Source organism: Humulus lupulus, chromosome 8 (assembly GCF_963169125.1).
Source record: "Humulus lupulus chromosome 8, drHumLupu1.1, whole genome shotgun sequence".
NCBI lineage: Eukaryota > Viridiplantae > Streptophyta > Magnoliopsida > Rosales > Cannabaceae > Humulus > Humulus lupulus.
In genome coordinates this window covers 73,058,950-73,078,448 of record NC_084800.1, presented here as the reverse complement: position 1 = coordinate 73,078,448, position 19,499 = coordinate 73,058,950, and the positions used below count along the sequence as shown (strand labels likewise).

The 19,499-nt window shown below is 36.3% G+C and overlaps 1 protein-coding gene across 4 annotated transcripts in view; it reads right to left on the bottom strand.

Annotated features, from left to right (window-relative positions):
• Positions 1-995: 995 nt before the first annotated feature.
• Positions 996-19,499, bottom strand: part of LOC133797788 (respiratory burst oxidase homolog protein B-like) — a 45,888-nt gene continuing 27,384 nt past the window's right edge. For 3 of the 4 annotated variants that reach the window (XM_062235836.1, XM_062235838.1, XM_062235839.1), the window contains 2 exons: positions 18,651-19,168; positions 11,514-11,888 (listed from right to left, as the gene is read on the bottom strand). In XM_062235836.1, coding sequence (XP_062091820.1) covers positions 11,779-11,888; positions 18,651-19,168 — 628 coding nt within the window. In that variant the 3' untranslated portion in view covers positions 11,514-11,778. Of the gene's footprint in view, positions 1,185-11,513; positions 11,889-18,650; positions 19,169-19,499 lie in introns of those variants that run through there. The other variant, XM_062235837.1, reaches the window with a different exon arrangement.

Here is a 19,499-nt window from a genome sequence, read left to right as displayed (position 1 = left end):
CCAAATATGGGCATCCTCTCTAAGCATATAGGTGGCACAGGCCACCCTGTCATTACCTTCCACCCTCATGAAATCCAAGATGGAGGTGATCATGCTCATCCACTGTTCAGCCTTCAGTGGATCTAGTCCTCCCTCAAAGGTTGGAGGATGTTGTCTCCTGAACCGTTCATATAGTGGCTCCCACCTGCTCCCAACCTCAGGGGACTGTACAACTAGTGCCACAATAGGCGGTACAATAGGTACAGCACAACCTGACGGAGCCTGCTGTCTCAAGAGGTAGATCTGCTCTTCTTGACTCTGTAATCGAGCTTACATATCAGTAAGTATCTATTGCTAGTTCTCAGGGACTGGCGGAGGGTTCTAGCCTTGGTCATCATCTCTAGCCTCGGACTTTGTGCTAGCTAGTCGTATTGATCACCTTGGATGCATAGCTGTCCAAGTTTATCTGCAACCAACGACTCTGCACTCAGGCAATGATGACAAGTTAACAGTCTTTCCATAGTCCACCATTAAAACCCAATCAGCAATATGCAATCAAGATGCAAACAAGCATTTAATATCCATTCACATGCATCAACAATGCTGATAAGCACGCCTAATTATAACCACACAGCAGTCAAGGGCCGGGCGCTATCAATATCTCATGCTCCCTATTAATCACACAGATTAAAATATTTAAATTCCCTTCAAGCATTTAAGTATGTAATCACATATATACAGTTACCAAACCCTGAGTTGAGCTTGTCTTTAGCGGCAAGTGTACATGCCTACCCAGTCCTCAGGAACCCTTAAACCTAGACCGCTCTGATACCAAGTTGTAACGCCCTAGATAACCAAGATTGTTACACTATGTATTTAAAATAGTGCAGGACTTGCTAATTAAGTCGTTTGAACAATAATATGTTCCTAAGTCAACTATCGGGTTAGGGTTAAAAGATTTTGATAATAAACAGTTAATTTCCATTAAAATAGATGTTTGGTACATGGGATCCCAAAAAAAATAACAGGGTTTAAGATACAATTTACAACTCTCAAAATGTTTTATACAACCAAAGCCACTCTAATGGCAAAACACAAATTTTAAGGCTCTATCCCTGTACTTTCCCTCGGTCGTGGCAGACAATGTACACCTCACCCCAAGAGCTATCCAAATCACGGTTGGTCCAGCTTCCCTTTGCCTTTACCTGCACCACGTAGCACCCATGAGCCAAGGCCTAGCAAGAAAACCATAACAACAAGCACATATGGCAATAGTTAAATATAATCAATCTTAACTCAACCAGTTCAATTAGTTAACATAACTTAAATATAAAACCTAATAGTGGTAAACATTTCATCTCAAATACATATCAAAGTCAATTACGCTAATGCTTAGGGTTGGCATGCTTAGGCTGAACCCTCTGTTTATCTGGTTGACCTCGACTCGCTTAGGCCGACCTGTGTTCAATATGCTATCACCAGCCCCGGCACACTTAGGTCGTTCATTCTCAGATGTCATATCAATCATACTATCACACAGTAAATGTATTCAATTATTGGGAACCGCAGTCCCATTCACAACCACAAGGGTGCAGTCTTCTTACCTAGGATTTCGAGCAAAGAATATATAGAACGGTCCCGAGCACGATCCTCACTCCTGAGCTTTGGCAATAAACCTAGTCATAGTGTCAATGGGTAACCATCAATTTCTAATCCAAATAAATATTTAGGAAAATAATAGCTAGCTTCAGGGACCTCGATTTCTACTAAATCGGGTAGTAGAAATCGTCCCGAGTGCTTAGGTTTGAATTCCCGAGCCTCCCCGAGCCTTAAACCTTTTTCCCCTTAATTTCCCCATTGTGGGTCACGAATTTCCCTTGAGGGTCGCAGCCCGCCCCTTGGATAGAGGCTTAATCCTCCCTGATGGGGGACACAGGCTGTGACTTTCCCGCTTTCGAGTCGCGGCGCGCCTGACGAACAGAGGCCCCCAGCCTTAAAAACTCATGCGGGTTGCGGTGCTTGAAGAACAGGGCCACGACCTGAGCCCCTAAACCGAGAAAATCCTCCATTTTCTTAACGTTTTTCCTCAAGCCTAACCTCAATTCACACCCCAAACCAGCATCCAAACCTGAATTTAAGCCAAGAATTCCCATCCCTTTGGTCTAAACATTATACCCAACTCATAATCAATTTGTACTCTTATAAAATATTCAAATTCAACCTGAACTAGCTAGCAAACTAAGACTCATGCAAACTCCAATTTCCACATAGTTTCAGAAGAAAATTCAACGTGCTCAGTATGAATTTCTTACCTCAATTACAACTTAGTTCCTCAGAAATACTCTGACTAATCCAAGCTTATTTTCCTCCAAATTCCCAGCTCAATTCCCAAATTGGTCTCCTTCAATTCTCCAAATTTCACCTAAGTTCTAGAGAGAGTGAGAGAGAAAACGTGTAGGAGGTGAGAGAGAGAATTTTGTGATTTTCTGGTTCATTTCCTAAGTATTTCCCGTGTATAGCCCTCAAGCTTTCCCAGCCCTCTAACTGCTTCTAGGGGTAAAATGGTCATTCCCCTCCGTTTTCCCGCTAATTCCTCAAGTGTTCTTACTGTTAACCAATTAACCCCGTCACATCTAATTACTTTTCAAATATTTATTCGTTACCCAATAAACCCAAAAATATATTTTCTAAATTCCCAAAATGCCCACAGGCTCCCTCGAGTCGGGTATTTAAACCCCGCTATGACTATTTCACTAATACACTCACTAGGGGGGTTTTTCCTCTTAGAAAATAATTATTCACCAAAAATCTCATTGATTCTGCTTTCTCTCTCAGCTCGGAGAGCTGGTGCCATGGCAAAGGGAGTGAAAATGCAGGGGAAGGCTAAAGCATCGGTGAAGAAGAAGAAGAAAAAGGGTCCTACCTTATCTGATGGGGTTCGGAAAACTAGGTCCATGATGGAATTGCTGGGAGTTGAACCAATAGAGTTTTCGGAAGGGGAATTAGAACCAGAAGCAGATCTGGAAATCAATCTGCTTATGATGCGTGATTTACTCCAAGTACACGAAGAAGTGATAGAAGCGGTTTCTCCAAGATCTTCGCTGGAACTGCTGCAGAGGAGGTGAGGAAGGATTTCTCGACATTCCTGCAAGCTTCTCAGAAGTGTTTTGGGGAAATTGCATCAGGTAAAAATCCTACTCCTCCAATCTTGCGATCTGACCATTTGGTGCAAAATTTGAATGTAAAATTTCAAAGGGATAAGGAGCAGGAGGGACAGAGGGATATCAAAATTGGATTGGAAGATATTGAAGATGAAATGGAGTTTTGGAGCTCTTCTATTGTCTGTTATGTGCTAGGAGCTAATCCTCCGTTGTCGGTTCTGGAGGGATTTGCTCAACGAGTCTGGAAGACTAAGGGTGTGGATAAGGTGGGTATCTTGAATCATGGAGTGTTTATAATTAGATTTGATTCCATAATTTCTAGAGATGAAGTTTTACAGGGAGGGTATGTTTTCTTTGATAAAAAACCTGTTATTATGAAGCCTTGGGATTCTGTAACAGATTTTAGGAAGGAAGATGTGAGGGTAGTCCCTACTTGGATTCAGTTGACTGGTCTGGAATTGAAAATTGGGGTGAGAGGTCTCTTTTCAAGATTGTGAGCCAAATTGGGAAACCTCTTCAGGTGGATGAGATAACGAAAAACAGGGACAGGCTGAACTATCCTTGAATCCTCATAGAAGTCTCTCTTACACAGGACTTTCCTTATGAGGTCTCTTTCACTAATGAATTTGATCAGAAGGTCGTTGTTGATGTTTTTTATGAATGGAAACCAGTTCTTTGTGGACATTGCAAAGGATATGGGCACATCACTGAGAATTGTAGGAAAAAAGATGGCCGGAAGAAAGAATGGGTGATTAAAAAGGATAACAATATGGCACAAGAATTGGAGAAGGAAAAAGGTGTAATGGTGGATGAGGAGGGATTTCAGCAAGTAACTAGAAGTGGAAAATTGAAGATGGCAGCCGCTCCTCCTACTATAGTTGCTAATAGTTTTGATGTTCTTAGTTCTGAAGTTGGAGAATGTTCGAAGGTTGGGGAAGCATTGGATATCACAAGGGGAGGGGGGGAGCCTCTGCCTCCTAATGGATAGAATTCTTTGTTGGAATGTCAGGGGGATCAACAATCCTAACAAGCAAAATGAGGTTAAGAAATTAATCTCTACTAAAAGGGTAGGATTGGTTGGTCTCCTTGAGACAAGGGTCAAGGCTTCGAACTTAGGGGCCTTGTACCTTAGAATGTTTGCGGGTTGGTGTTTTACGGCAAATAATGCGTGGTATAGTGGAGGGAGAATTATTGTAAGTTGGAATCCAAGGATGTTTGATGTGAATATTTTGTTTTGTTCGAGTCAGATGATCCATTTGCTTGTTAAGCTGATGAATGGTGGTGGTTTTCTAGTAACCTTTGTTTATGGTTTTAATGCGGAGGAGGAGCGTAAGGTGTTATGGACGGACTTAAAAGTTGTTAATACCACAGAACCGTGGGTAATATTAGGTGATTTTAACGAGATTTTGAATTCTGAAGAGCGTATTGGGGCTCGGGTGAAGTTTCGAAAACCTGTTGACTTTAAAGATTATGTGGAGCATTGTCATTTAGAAGATGTTAAGTACAGGGGCAATTATTATACTTGGAGTAATAAGCAACAAGGGGATAATCGTATTTACTCCAAAATTGACCGAGTGCTTGCTAATCAAAAGTGGCTCGATTGTTATACAGAAGCTGAAGTGTTTTTTCTGAATGAAGAATTATTTGATCACTCTCCTGCTTTGCTTTCGATCTTTCAGGAAAAGAATTATAGGAAGAAGCCATTCAAGTTTTTTAGAATGTAGAATCAAGCTCCGAATTTTAAAAAGAAGCTGGCAAGTGTTTGGAGTAGAGAAATTCAGGGGACAGCTATGTTTCAGCTGGTTTCCAAGTTAAAGCAAGTGAAAATGATGCTTAAAGAATTGAATAATAAAGACTTCCATGACATTCCTAGTGCTGAATTGCGTTTGAGGTTGAAATTTCAGGACTCTCAAGTAGCTTTGCAGCGAGATCCTTTGAATAAGGATTTAATTCAGAGAGAGAAGGAGGCTAGAGACCAGTATGTGGCAGCAAAAAAAACTTACCAATCGTTTTTACAGCAAAAGGCAAAAGTTCATTGGCTTAAGGAGGGTGATGAAAACTCTGCTTTCTTTCATGCAAGCATCCGAGAAAGAAGAGCTTAAAACAGAATTTATTCAATAACAGATGCTTCTGGGAGGTGGCTAGATCAACCTGAACAGGTTCAAGAAGCCTTTCTTAATTTTTATGAAGGGCTGCTGGCAACTAAAATGAGCAACAGAAGCAGGGTCATCAAGGAAATAGTGGTGCAAGGGGCTGTTGTAAAGGATAGGCAGGCTCAAATGCTTGAAGCTAATTATACAGAGGATGACATGAAGCAAGCTATATTATCCATTCCAGCTAGCAAAGCCCCAGGGCCAGATGGCTATAGTAGCTCTTTTTTTCAAGATAATTAGGAAATTGTTGGCAAAGAGGTAAGTGAAGCTATCCTTTCCTTTTTGCATTCTGGGAAGATTTTGAAGGAAGTAAATAGTACTTTCTTGACTTTTGTTCCTAAGAGTAATTGTCTGAATTTGGTGAGCGATTACAGGCCCATAGCTTATTGTAATGTTATTTACAAAGCAGCCACGAAGATGATCTGCAATCGGCTGAGACTTATCCTTCCTGATATTGTAGCTCAAAATCAGGGGGGGTTCATTCATGGGAGATTTATAGCCCATAATACCATGGTTTGTCAGGACCTTGTTAGGCATTATGGGAGGAAGCATACAAAGGCCAATTGCATGATCAAGCTTGATTTACAAAAGGCCTATGATACTATAGAATGGGAATTCCTGGAAGAAATGCTTGCTATTTTTCAGTTCCCTACAAAATTCACAAACTTGATTATGCAATGTGTGACTACACCAAAATTTTCCTTGATGTTTAATGGATCATTACATGGCTTCTTCTCAGCAAAACAAGGGTTACGACAAGGGGATCCAATGTCTCCCCTTCTATTTGTGTTGGGAATGGAGTATCTCTCTCGCATCATGAGGAAAATAGGGCAGAAAGCAGATTTTAAGTTTCATGAACGCTGTGAAGGTTTGCAGTTAAACCATCTGAGTTTTGCAGACGATGTGCTTCTATTTTGTCATGGGGACTTTAAATCCATTTACTATATGTTACAAGGTCTGAAGATTTTTTCAAGAACATCTGGTCTTATCCCGAATGAGGCTAAATCTGTTGTATACTGTAGTGGTATGGCAGAGCAGGAGGTGCAAAGAGTCTTAGAAGCTTCTAGTTTCAGTAGAAGTGAGTTGCCTTTCAAATACTTGGGGATCCCCATATGTGCCAAGAGAATTTCAACCAAGGATTGTGAAAGTATCTTGGAGAAAATGGTTGTTCGAATCCGAATATGGAGTACTCGTAATCTGTCTTATGCTGGAAGAATAACATTGATTAACTCAGTGCTGGTTTCAATTCATACATACTGGTCTCAGATCATGATAATTCCTAAGAAGATTTTGAAGAGCATCAACTCTATTTGTAGAGCCTTTCTTTGGAAGGGTGCTTGGGATTATATGGGCCCGGGAAATGTGGCTTGGGATACTCTTTGTAAACCAAAAAGTGAAGGAGGATTGGGATTTAGGAACATTATGAATTGGAATATTGCTGCCATTGGGAAATACATTTGGGCCGTGGCTAGTAAGAAAGACAACCTTTGGGTAAAATGGGTGCACAGTGTACATTAAAGATGAGTATTGGTGGGCATACACTGCCCCGATGCAAAGAAGTTGGTATTGGAAGAAGATTGTGGCTGTCAAAGAGCAATTTAAAAGTTTTATTAATGTTGGCCAATTTACTCAACTTGATTACAGTATAAAAAAAGGGGTACTTGCTGCTGTGTCCTCCTCAAACTCGGGTTTCATGGAGCAATGAGATTTGGGGGAGACTTAATGTTCCAAAGCACAGTGTCATACTGTGGTTGACCAGGCTGGATAGATTGAAAACAAAGTAGAGACTTCATAAAATTTGAGTGATTCGTGATAGCAGCTGTTTATTATGTGGGCAAAGTGAAGAGAATATTGAGCACTTATTTTTTAAGTGCCCTTTCAGTAACAGGTGTATAAAAAGTCTCAAAGAGAAGCTGGGATGGAGAGTTAAAACAGAGGCCATTTATCCCTTGCTGAGATGGATTTCGAAGGCTAAAGTAAGCAAGTTCAAGAAGCAAGTCCTTGCTGCCTTTGTTGCTACTGGTGTGTACCAGGTTTGGAAAACCCGAAATGAAGTGTTGTGGTTTCAACAGGTCAAGAGAGTGGATTTAGTAATGCTGACTATTATACATGATGTTAAGAGTAGAATATACAGCATTAAACTAGGGAAAGTCAAATGTATAGAATGAGAATGGTTTGAAGCTTTGTAAATATAAAGACTTATATTGTAAAAGTTGTCATATTTGGGCCTGTTTTTAGGTTCCTTGAAATTGTAAGGTTCTGTTGGTATTAATGAATTTCTGATTTACCAAAAAAAAAAAAAAATACACTCACTAGGACCGTCTCGAGCCATGAACTGCAAATATATTCACATAATAATGTGGTCTCAACCATATATCACGTAAAATCACATTTATGCCCTTAACGGGCCAAAATTACAAATATGTCCTTAAAAGCCATAAAGGGCCCACATGCATATCTAATACTCATAAACATGCATATAGTATATGCATATAATCATATTAATCATGTATGCCACATAGTCAAGCATTTAACCAATTAAACATACATATATCCAATTATGCCCTCTTGGCACGCTAACCAAGGCACTAAGCCCTATTAGCAATTCTGGGTCATTAAAAGGTAATATTTAAACAAGTGTTGCAACTCTATTGGTCAAAATACAAATAAATAGAAAGATTTAAAAGAGGAAGATCACAAACTCAAAACAATAATAATACAAGTAAATAAGAACAACAAGATCAAAAGAATGAAAAGAACAATAAAAGGAACACGAACTCTCACACAACTAAAGTGTAGAGTAGTGGGGATCACCAACTTGAACAAGGTTCAAGACCTTTGTCCAAAAGCTTATTCTCCTTATTCTCTAAGTACTAAGGGATCTTTCAAGGAAATAGCTCTCTGGAATTATCAAACCTCTATACTGTATTTTCCAACCAAGTGCTTTGTGGATAGAAAATGGTGTTGCTTACAAGTAAGCATTAGGCTCCTATTTATGGAGTTTTGAGATACCCTTTGAATTTCAAATTCCACCAACCCCCATGGTTGTTACCAATGATTAATTAGATGTTTATGGAATTAAAATAGAGATTTGGAAGTTACTTGGCTGTTGGAAACGTTCAAAATTGGATAAAATCGAAATTTAGAAAATGTTGTGAGCCACTCTGGCCGCAACCTGAAAAACACTAGCCGCAACCCACAACGTTTTTTCAGCTACCAATTTTCCATATTTTTCAAAATGTTCCAAATTCATTCCCACTTGATTCTCTAACTTTCATACACATTATGAAAGTTAAAATCACATCTCTAACAACCATATCTCTTATAGCTTTGAGAAATTCAAATCAAAATGTGTAATATCAAATCTACACATTATTGGGTAATATTTAGGAGTTACAAATTTGTAACTGATTTTGTAACTCTAAAATATGTCACATTTGGGCATGTACATGTGTCCAATTTTATGACTCAATAATATGTTACAAAGTGTGACAAATCACATTATGTCACATTATTTAATCTAACATATTATATTATTTAAAATAATATAACAAAAAGATAACCTAAGGATGGTTAACTTCTTTCCACACACCTTTATCCATCATTCCTCCAATCCACCATACCAAACAAAAGGTAAGAGACATTAATGAATGAATCAAAAGACTCAATATACATGAACAGGAGTTCATGACTACTCAAGATTTAGACTGATCCACATATGATCATCTTTTTTATATGAATTAAATATGTATGGCAAAGAGTATGTTTATAAAGAAATCAATTCACATCAGTCCAGTCATATGTAATATAATTCACATGCTTAGTAAATCGTACTAGCTACCATTGATTAAAGATTTCATACTTTAATACGTTCCTGAAAATTTTATTCCTTATCTATGATTTTAATCCTCTCGTACTCGTACAAGAACATTCTCTCATTAATATATATGGAACTTTCTTATATTTATAACTATTCAACAATAATTCAAACATCCAATTATAAAGAAAATGTACTTTTTTTAATTCCAAACAATAATGTATTATATTTTAATATAATGATTGATTGATTAAATAAGTGTTACAAAAAGTGATTATTTAATCTAAGTGGGGAAATGTTATATTATTTTAAAAAAATATAATGTTAGATTAAATAATGTGACATAATGTGATTTGTCACACAAAAGTGATTTGTCACACCTTGTGACATATTATTGAGAGTCACAAAAATTGGACACGTGTGTGTGATAAATGTAACATATTTTGGAGTTACAAAAAAACAAACTTGTAACTCCCAAATATTACCCAATAATGTGTAGATTTGATATTACACATTTTGATTTGAATTTCTCAAAAGCCATAAGAGATATAGTTGTTGGCGATGTGATTTTAACTCCCATAATGTGTATGGAAGTATCAAAATCAAGTGGGAATGAATTTGGAACGTTTTGGCAAATTTGGAAAATTGGTTGCTGAAAAACAACTTGGGTCGCTGCCTATGTTTTTCAGGCCGCGGCCCAAGAGGCAGAAAACATCGTGGGCCGCGGCTCATGTTTTTCAGGCCGCGGCCTGAGTGGCTAACAACATTTTCCAAACTTCGGTTTTATCAAATTTTGAACGTTTCCAACAGCCAAGTAACTCTCAAATCTCTATTTTAATTCCATAAACATCCAATTAATTATTGGTAACAGCCATAAGGGTTGGTGGAATTTGAAATTCAAGGGGTGTCTCAAAACTCTATAAATAGGGGCCTAATGCTCACTTGTAAGACACACAATTTTCCATCCACAAAGCACTTGGCTGGAAAATACACCATAAAGGCTTGATAATTCGATAGAGCTATTTCCTAGAGAGATCCCTTAGTGCTTAGAGAATAGGGGGAAATAAGCTTTTGGACAAAAGTTTTGAACCTTGTTCAAGTTGGTGATCCCCACTACTCTACACTTTGGTTGTGTGAGAGTTTGTCATTTTATTGATTTTATTTTCATTCTTTTGATCTTGTTGATCTTATTTACTTGTATTATTATTGTTTTGAGTTTGTAATCTTCTTCTTCTACCTCTTTCTATTTACTTGTATTTTGAGCAAGCGTTGTAATATTTATTTAATCAATTACCTTGTCTATTGTATTTTTTGCATAGAGTTGTATTTTGGTTTTTCCATATTTCCATTGAGTATAAATATATATTCTCTAACATAATGTCTCAGTGTTTTAGTTATAAACTTCAATCCAAGTGTCGGATTTCAATGAATTAGATATTGATGGAAAGAGAATAGAAGAATCTATAACTTTTTTGTGAAATAGTATTTTTCAAATTCGTATTATTTAGGGGTTAAAAACTTGTCGTAAATTAGAGGTTTGGTTATAAATACGAAATTTCACGTTTATTTAAAAAGTTGGAGTTATTTCATTTAATTTCAAATTAAAATTATGTTTATTTGAGTTTTTTTTAATTTAAAATAAAAAATAATAGTGATGATAAATTATTTTATTTGAAAATACAATTGAGATATTTACACATTCACGATTTTTTATATGAAAGATATGTATTTATCTATTACACACTACCTATCCCAATTATATTATATTTTAATTTATTTTGAAAATATTCATATATAATAGTTATAAATAATATTGATAATAATTCTTCTTTCTCTCTCTCTTTTGGACAACGTACCTCTTCTTCTCTCCATCTTTAAGTATGTATTTTTTTAAATTATACTTCATGAATTTTTGCTTTAATTGTATATTTTTTTCCATTGTGTCTTTATTCTTTACGTATGTATTTTTTTAATCATGTTTTATGGATTTTTGCTTTAATTGTATGTGTATTGTAGAGAACTCTTCTCCGATTAAAATATTTGGGTACTATATTCCTATGTGCAGTATCAAAATATTACTTATAAGACAGTGATTCAAAATTTAAAATCACCACTCCTCTCTCTCAATCATGCAATCTCTCTGTTTCTATCATTTGTCTACTTCTGTAAAGGTATTATTTCTCACTTTATATGTATCTATATGTATACGTAAATAGATCGTATACGTAAATAGATCATTGCTTATTTCTTCTCTTATATTTTGTTTTCCACAACATTTAATTTAGTCATCACTTTCTATTCAAATGTCCAATTTCAATTTTAGTGTTTTAAATATATTCTTTTATAATATATGATATTATTTATTTATTTATTTAAAAAAATTATGACAATTAAAGAACATAATAAAAATAAAAATAATAATTTTTTTAAATAAAACTAAACAAATGTATATTGTACTTTGCTTTCACTGGAGTTTAAAAAAATATGCTTAGCCTCTAAATTAATTTTTCTTATTAAGACATTTATATTAATTTATCTAATATATTTTAAAATTATTTAACTAGAATGGGTGTCACACCCTTATAATATTGAACCAGTCATTAATTTGTTTTTTCTTTTTAAATTATTCAAAATTTATTTCTCTTCGTTAATACGCCTAGATTTCCCTCTAAAAGGACTCTTTGTGGAAGTCAAATTTGGTGGTTAACTTCCGGGACAACTCTTGGGATAGCCTTTTTATCTCGTGGGTTAATGCAGGTGCACCACAATAGAATACACCTGCGACAACATAAAAACCAAACAAGATTGAAGATTCTCAATACTTATAGCTAATCATTAGTGATATTTAACAATCTAACAAAACTCTCAACATTTATAGCGAATTGTGACACTCATGTAATGAATATTTTGTTGTAGTAAATTAATGATAAGTTCGTTATTAAGTATTCAATATTTAATGTTGATGTGTAGGTAAAACATAATTAAGCAAAATATCTACAATGGAAAATAAAATCTATAAAAATCTAAGACATATATCTTTATACTAGATAAAGCAACGTACAATATACTTTTGTTTAATTTTATTTATAGAATTTATTAATTATTTTTATTGAGTCTTTATTATTGTCAAATAACTAAACAATATGATATACAAAACAATGACTAAATATATCAAATAAAAAATTAAATCAAAATATTATTTATAATTTTTAAAAAGCTATCTATGATATGATAACCTTTTTAAACATAAATAGTAATTTTTTAATAAAAATTATGATTATGTATTATATATTATATATTATTATAATGATATTTTATAATATTTAAATTTATATTAATATATGTACTAAGGGAACCACTACAATGATCCCTTTTTTTTGCAACACCGGTGCATCCTTTTTCTATTTCGGTATCTGGATAGATATAATCCCAAATTTTTTTATATAATGGTGTACATTGTAGGTATTTAGAATATCCTACAAATTTTCAAGAAATTCTGAGTAGTTTACGAAGCCGAAAGTAGAGTTCAAACTATCAAATTTTACACGCGTACACAAAAAAACAGGCACGCGTGCAACAGACAGTTTAGACTCTGTTTTGGTATCATAATTTATTCAGAATTTCTTGAAAATTTGTAGGATGTTCTAGATAGCTATAATTTACACCATCATATAAAAAAATTGATTATAACTATTCATGTGCCGAAATAAAAAAATGATGCACTGGTGTTGCAAAAAAATGGATGTGTTGTAGTCGCTCCCTAAGTATTAAATATCTAGTCTTCTATTAAATATTATTATCATAATAATAAGTTATAGCATTTAAATTTATATTAATATAATTATTAAATAAAAAATTAAACAAAAATATTGTTTATGATTTTTTAAATATATATATATAGGGAACGACTACAACGCATCCTTTTTTTTTGCAACACTAATGCTTCCTTTTTCTATTTTCGGCACCTGGATAGATATAATCCCAAATTTTTTTATATGGTATACATTGTAGGTATTTAGAATACCCTGCAAATTTTCAAGAAATTCTGAATAGTTTACAAAGCCGAAAACAAAGTTCAAACTGTCAAATTTTACACGCGTGCAACAGACAGTTTAGACCTTGTTTCGGTACCATAATTTATTCAGAATTTCTTGAAAATTTGTAGGATGTTCTAGATAGCTATAATGTACATCATCATATAAAAAAAATTGGGATTATAACTATTCAGGTGCCGAAATAGAAAAATGATGCACCGGTGTTGCAAAAAAAATGGATGCGTTGTAGTCACTCCCATATATAATATGATAACTTTTTTTAAACATAAATGATAATTTTTTTAATAAAAATTAAGATTATGTATTATATACTATTATTATAATTACATTTTATAATATTTAAATTTATATTAATATAAGTATTAAATATTTTTATTATAATAATATTTGAATTCATATTAATATAGTTAGTAAAAAAATTAAGATTATTATAATCACAATAATATTTTATAACATTTAAATTTATATTAATATAATTATTAAATATGTATTATATATTATTATAATAATGACATTTGAAATTAAATTTATATTAATATTTGTTTTTAATTAGTTTTAAATGTATAATCCATTAAATATTTAGAATATTCTATTAAAGTTAACAAAACAAACCGTGAAAACCAAGAATTTCTGTTATCTACACACTTTTTATATAGAAGAGATATTATAAATGTGAGTTTAACAGAAATTGTTATATACTATTAAATTTAACACTTTTTTTTTCTAACACCGTTAGTTTTAAAGTCCTTTAAATAAGGTAAATAATTTTTTTTTAAAAGTAATAAATTCATCTAAATAAATGAGCCATAATAATTTTCCATCACATATTTTTAAATTCATATTAAAGTATTTAAATTATCCAATTAATTATGTTTTAAAAATTATAACCGAAAAATATTTATGTGCTTAAATTGATTTATTTTGTCATTTAACGAATTTTGTCAGACAACCTGGTGGGCCACAACTACTACAACTAACACCTGACAGCCACTCCAGGTTTGAGGACAAGAATCCTAGACTTGGGAGACTGGCGAATGAAAAGAGTGAGGACAATTTGAATGGTCCTCGAGGCATGACTTCACTGGGAGACATCCACACCTTGGAGATGGGTCACTAAACGTGGCCTTGCCTTGAGACATTTGTGTCTCGAGGATAGACCTCGGAGAGTGGCCTCACTTGGAGACATCCGCACCTAGCCAGATCATAGTACGGAACCTCCCTAGCGCTCGAGTAGCTTAATTAATCCTCTAATGAATGTCACGTGTCCTCTGGTTTAAAACACGGATAACATTTGCCCCCCAAGTGTACACTAGTCTTCGGACAGTGGGGACTTTGACTAAGAGGAGTAATTTGAAAGGTCTTGGAGATGAGACGCTTGGGCCCTTCATGATGTCACTCTTGGAAAAATTAGTGCCATATGCCGACTCCCTATTGCTAGGCCCATCAATATATGCCATTAATGAGGAGTCAATTCCACTACCCAAAACATCTAATCTACACCCTAGGTGTCCTTTCACTCCATATCCAAGGCATCATTTACCCACCTTAATGATCACGATCCACACATCTTGAGTTATGGTCGTTGGATTGCTCTCAAGTGCCTATGTCATAGGTAATCAACTGTCGGGGTGGAGCTGCTTCCACCCCACGCTTTTCGAGTATAAAACTTCGAAAACCGCCTCTCATAAATCACTTTTAGAACATCCAAAGCCTGAGAACCTTCAAAACCATTCTTCCCATTCGCTTCCTTGTTTCCCAAATTTCCCCATTTTCCGAGTTCCCGACGTCTTGGACAGCTGGCGAGAATCATCATACTTCTGGTGAGACGGCAAACGGTTTTTCAAAGTTCGGATTCACTTAAGCACTTACAAGTGTTTCATTTCGAGTAAGTTTTACTTCTTTGTCCTCAATTTTGCTTTGAGCACATTTTTTAATTTTGTTGAGAATTATAGGCGCATGCCTAGGAATTTGATTTTTTTACACTTCAGATGTCATTTTTTACACTTCTGTAGGCATTCTCGGACACATTTTGACATTAGAAACGATCGAAATGGCCCCTTACGTTACGTATGCAACCTTTTTCCTTTCTGGGACATTTGACTGGAATTTGGAAAATTCCCAGATTCCGGCGATGTTCATAATTTTCGGTGGTGTTCTTCGGCGACCATCTTTCGATCCCGAAGACCCTCAAGTCCCTTAGAAACTCTCAATTTATCTTTCCTGAGTAGTGATCTTAGGGGTTATCTTCCTTGGCCTATCTTCTTTGGGTCATGACGCTAATTGCTTGGTTTCTTGTTTTAGGTGTCTGAGGAGCTTCAACAACACCAACAGGTGTTCTACGCGTTTGACTCCAAGATACTAAAGATGGTCTAAGAGGCAAGAAGACTTCCCGAGAAGAGAAAACAGGCTGAAAGTAGTCAGGCTCTCGTGGTAAGGAAAGACAAACCCCCCCCCCCCCCCCCCCCCGCAGGGGAAAACCTTCTCCAAGCCTAGCGCGGTCCGTCGCGGCGCGCCTAGATGGAACACCTGTGACACCCTGAGCACTGGCGACCTGACAATGTCATTGGGAACCTTGCCACTTCCTCTTGCTTGCTAGCCTCGAGGCCTTGTTCTATTCGGGAGCTCGACGAACCTTCTTCTACCCCAAAGCAGGGTTATCATCGACTTTACCCTTGCCACGCTCTTGTAGCGCAGCTGGGTGCACATGTGGCATGCCAACTGGCAGATCTTGTGCCACATCAGCGGGGCGCTCAGGAGGCACACCTGCTGTGTTAACAAGCGACACTCCAACTGGGTGCAGGGGTGGCACACCAGAAGGCTGCCTAGATGGTACTTCTCAATGCAGGTCCAATCATAGCCCTTGAGCCGCCAGAGTGGCCCTCATGGCGTTAACCATCTTCTGTAGGGCGACAATATTCCCCTCCCAGACATTAAGTTTTTGCTGCAGGGGAGCCACCTGGTTGCGGAGCACCATCACCTCTGGTGGATCCTCCGCATCCATAGGCCGAGGATAATCCTCCTCATATTATTCTTCATCGCTTCAATCATAATCTTCCTGGACCATCTCCGACAGGTCTTGTGGAGGTGAACGACTGGTTTCTCCTCCCTCAGCTCTGATGGGAGGAGCTACGTTGTCTGGTGCATTCCATCTAGTGTTCACTATGGTCGTTTTTTCTTCAAGCTTTCTTCAGGCTCTCAATGAGAGCACAAAAATGTTGACTGCCTTTTTCGCTATCAACATAATCTAAGAACTTGTCAGAAACTAGAAGAAAATAACACATAGGTTTTACATGGATCAGGCTATAAAAGAGCCCTAGTCTACAAGTCTTTGTTATTAGTGAGTTTGAAGCTTGTTTGAGAAAGCTTCAATGGAGTCTCAGGCAACGTATATATTGCTGTGAGTTTACAGTGCTTAATTAGCCCAAGTTCTTAACCATTTACAAGGAGATACTTCGGCCCTATTTATAGATGTTTGGGTCAGTAATACCCTCAATGAACAATTAATACAACATTCTCAATTATTTGGGGAGTAAACTACAATTAATTACATATGGATGCACTAACAAAGACCATAGGCCCAAGCAGATCGCACGGGGCCCATTTGCATAAAGTTGCCTACAACCTTTATGGGGAACAAGTATCTGACCATGTCAGGATACGACGCATGTTCGCCCATGTCAAGCGGCGTTGTGAGAAATGTCGATTGTCGAGGGTACGAAGTTGACACCACTAATCGAGGCTCACCAACAGTTGTCAGACAATCTAGTGGGCCACAGCTGTTGCGACTAACACCTGGCAGCCACTCCAAGTCCGAGGACAAGAATCCTAAACCTGGGAGACTGGCGAATCAAGAGAGCGAGGACCATTTGAATGGTCCTCGGGGCATGACTTCACTCGGAGACATCCACACCTTGGAGATGGGTCACGAAACATGGCCTCACCTTGAGAAATTTGCGCCTCGAGGACAAACCTCGGGGCGTGACCTCACTTGGAGACATTCGCGCCTGGCCAGATCATAGTACGAAACTTTACTAGTGCCTGAGGAGCTTAATTACTCCTCTAATGAATGTCACGTGTCTTCTGGTTGAAAACACGGACAACAGTTTTAATTTAGATTTTTTTTTTTAATATTTTTTCAAATTGAAATTAATAGTAGTATTTTTTCTAAAAAAAAATGTACGCCCTGGTTTTCCCACGGGCTGTTTAGCAGGACGAGCCTCGGACTAAACATGATTTAGTCCGAGGCTCCCACAGGCCGGAGGCTCTATTTCCAGGACGGGCCCTTTCTAGCTCGAGGGGGTCCTGTTTCCAGCTCGCACTTGTCGCCCCAGGAGCTGAGGCGAACATCCGACGGCCACGGGCGGATAAGCTCGGGTTATGAACTGCTCCGGTGGCGAGCTTCCCAGGAAGCTCTGACCCTATGGGAAGTCAACACGCAAGATAAACGTGCATATTCCTGCCATCACGTGTCCGATATCCCCCTGACTTCTCGGACACGCAGCAGGAACGTGCGTATTCAGACACCCACGGACGAGTTGGGCCATGCGGCCCATTATCTCCTTCCATACTGATTAGACCACACTTGTGTGTCAGGTTTAGGAATTAATCATGAATATCACAAACTTGATGTGATATATGGTAAGGTCACGGGATGACCTCCCTACCAACTTCCAGGTGCCTTCTCCTATAAATATGGAGACCCTGGGAGTTGATAGGGGTTGGGAAAAATAGTCTTTTAAGAACTATATACTTTGTAAACCAATTACCCAGAGAATATCAATAATATTGACTAGTGGAGTAGAAGGATTTTAACCTTCGAACCACTTAAAAACGTGTCTTGAGTCACCTAGTTCTTTCCCTAAAGATTTCATATATGTGACGGTTCTACTTTTAGTACTAATCACTTTCTCTTCTTCTCTTAATTATCTGTTGCCGAAGAACTGCGTCAACAAAAAATTAGAAAAAAAATTATTTAATTTTAAAAAATGAATTACCATATCTTTATATATAAAAAGTGCACATCTATCAAATTCTTGTTTTAGTGGTTTTTTATTTTTTAAAACTATAAATAATATTTTAGTTTAATTTTTTTAATATGCTTATGTCATTCTTTTGTAATATATGATATTGTTTATTTATTTAAAATTTATATGATAATTAAAATAAAATAATTAATTTTCTAAATAAAATTAAATAAAAGTGCATTGTTCACTTTACCTAGTAAGATATAAAGCACAACCCTATATATAAAAACTAAAAACAAAACATACACATAATATAGAATATTGCTACGGATACCATGCCCAACACTAATTATCATGCAACATAAAATGATTATTATAATTTGATATCGACCCAAGCATATTTTATTTTAAATTTGAATATGTGAGACCTACAACAAATTACATCTATCATTATATATTGTATCATGTAATATTGTGATTTGTGATGTAAATATTGAGCAATATAAAGTTAAGATACTTACCAATTCTTTGATCGACATGATTCATTGCAAGGCCCTTGAAGACATCCCGCCAAATTGGTCTGAAAAAATGGGTCTTGACCTTTGTCCCAGACACAATATCAAATCCCCTCTTAGCATAATTAAGAGACTGAAGCATAGTGATCCAAGCAGAGCGAGCATCTCCTTCTTCATATATAGAAGTGCAGTAACTGTGAATCTCAATAACCCCATCACTATCGTTCTCAGCCACTTCATTCAATAAACCTAAGAACCACTCGAACGAGGCTTGCTCCCTAGTGACCCAATAGAAATATGCTTTTTTGAGGGTTATAGCCTTTCTCTTGTTTCTCTTATTAACCCCATTCTCTACTGTTCTATCTTCTGTTTCCTTGTGTTGTTTCACGCCGTTTAGAACATCCTTGAGAATGCTTATCATAGGGCTCACACCAATTCCAAGGCCTATGAGGAGCACAACCTCATAATCTTTGTATTCTTGTGAAGCTGCACCGTATGGACCGTCGATGAGGAGCCTTGGCATCCTGATAGTTTGAAAAGATCGTTCAATATTAGTTAGATAGGTCAAAGTGAATTGATCAAGTTTCCATACAAAACTGCTCTAGTTTGACAACGTATTTGAGATGGTATCTTGTTTTTAGTTAAATTATTAATTTTAAATATTTTAAATTATAAAATAATGACTTTGATTTAAAATTCTTTCATTTATAATATAACAATTCGAGTAGTATTACTATATGATACTTTATACCAATATTGATATGAAGGCCCTAAGAAAATGCAATTCAGTAATAACTAACAAATGAATAAGAATGTCAAAAAGAGGGGGATTAACATAACCGCACAATTCAACAA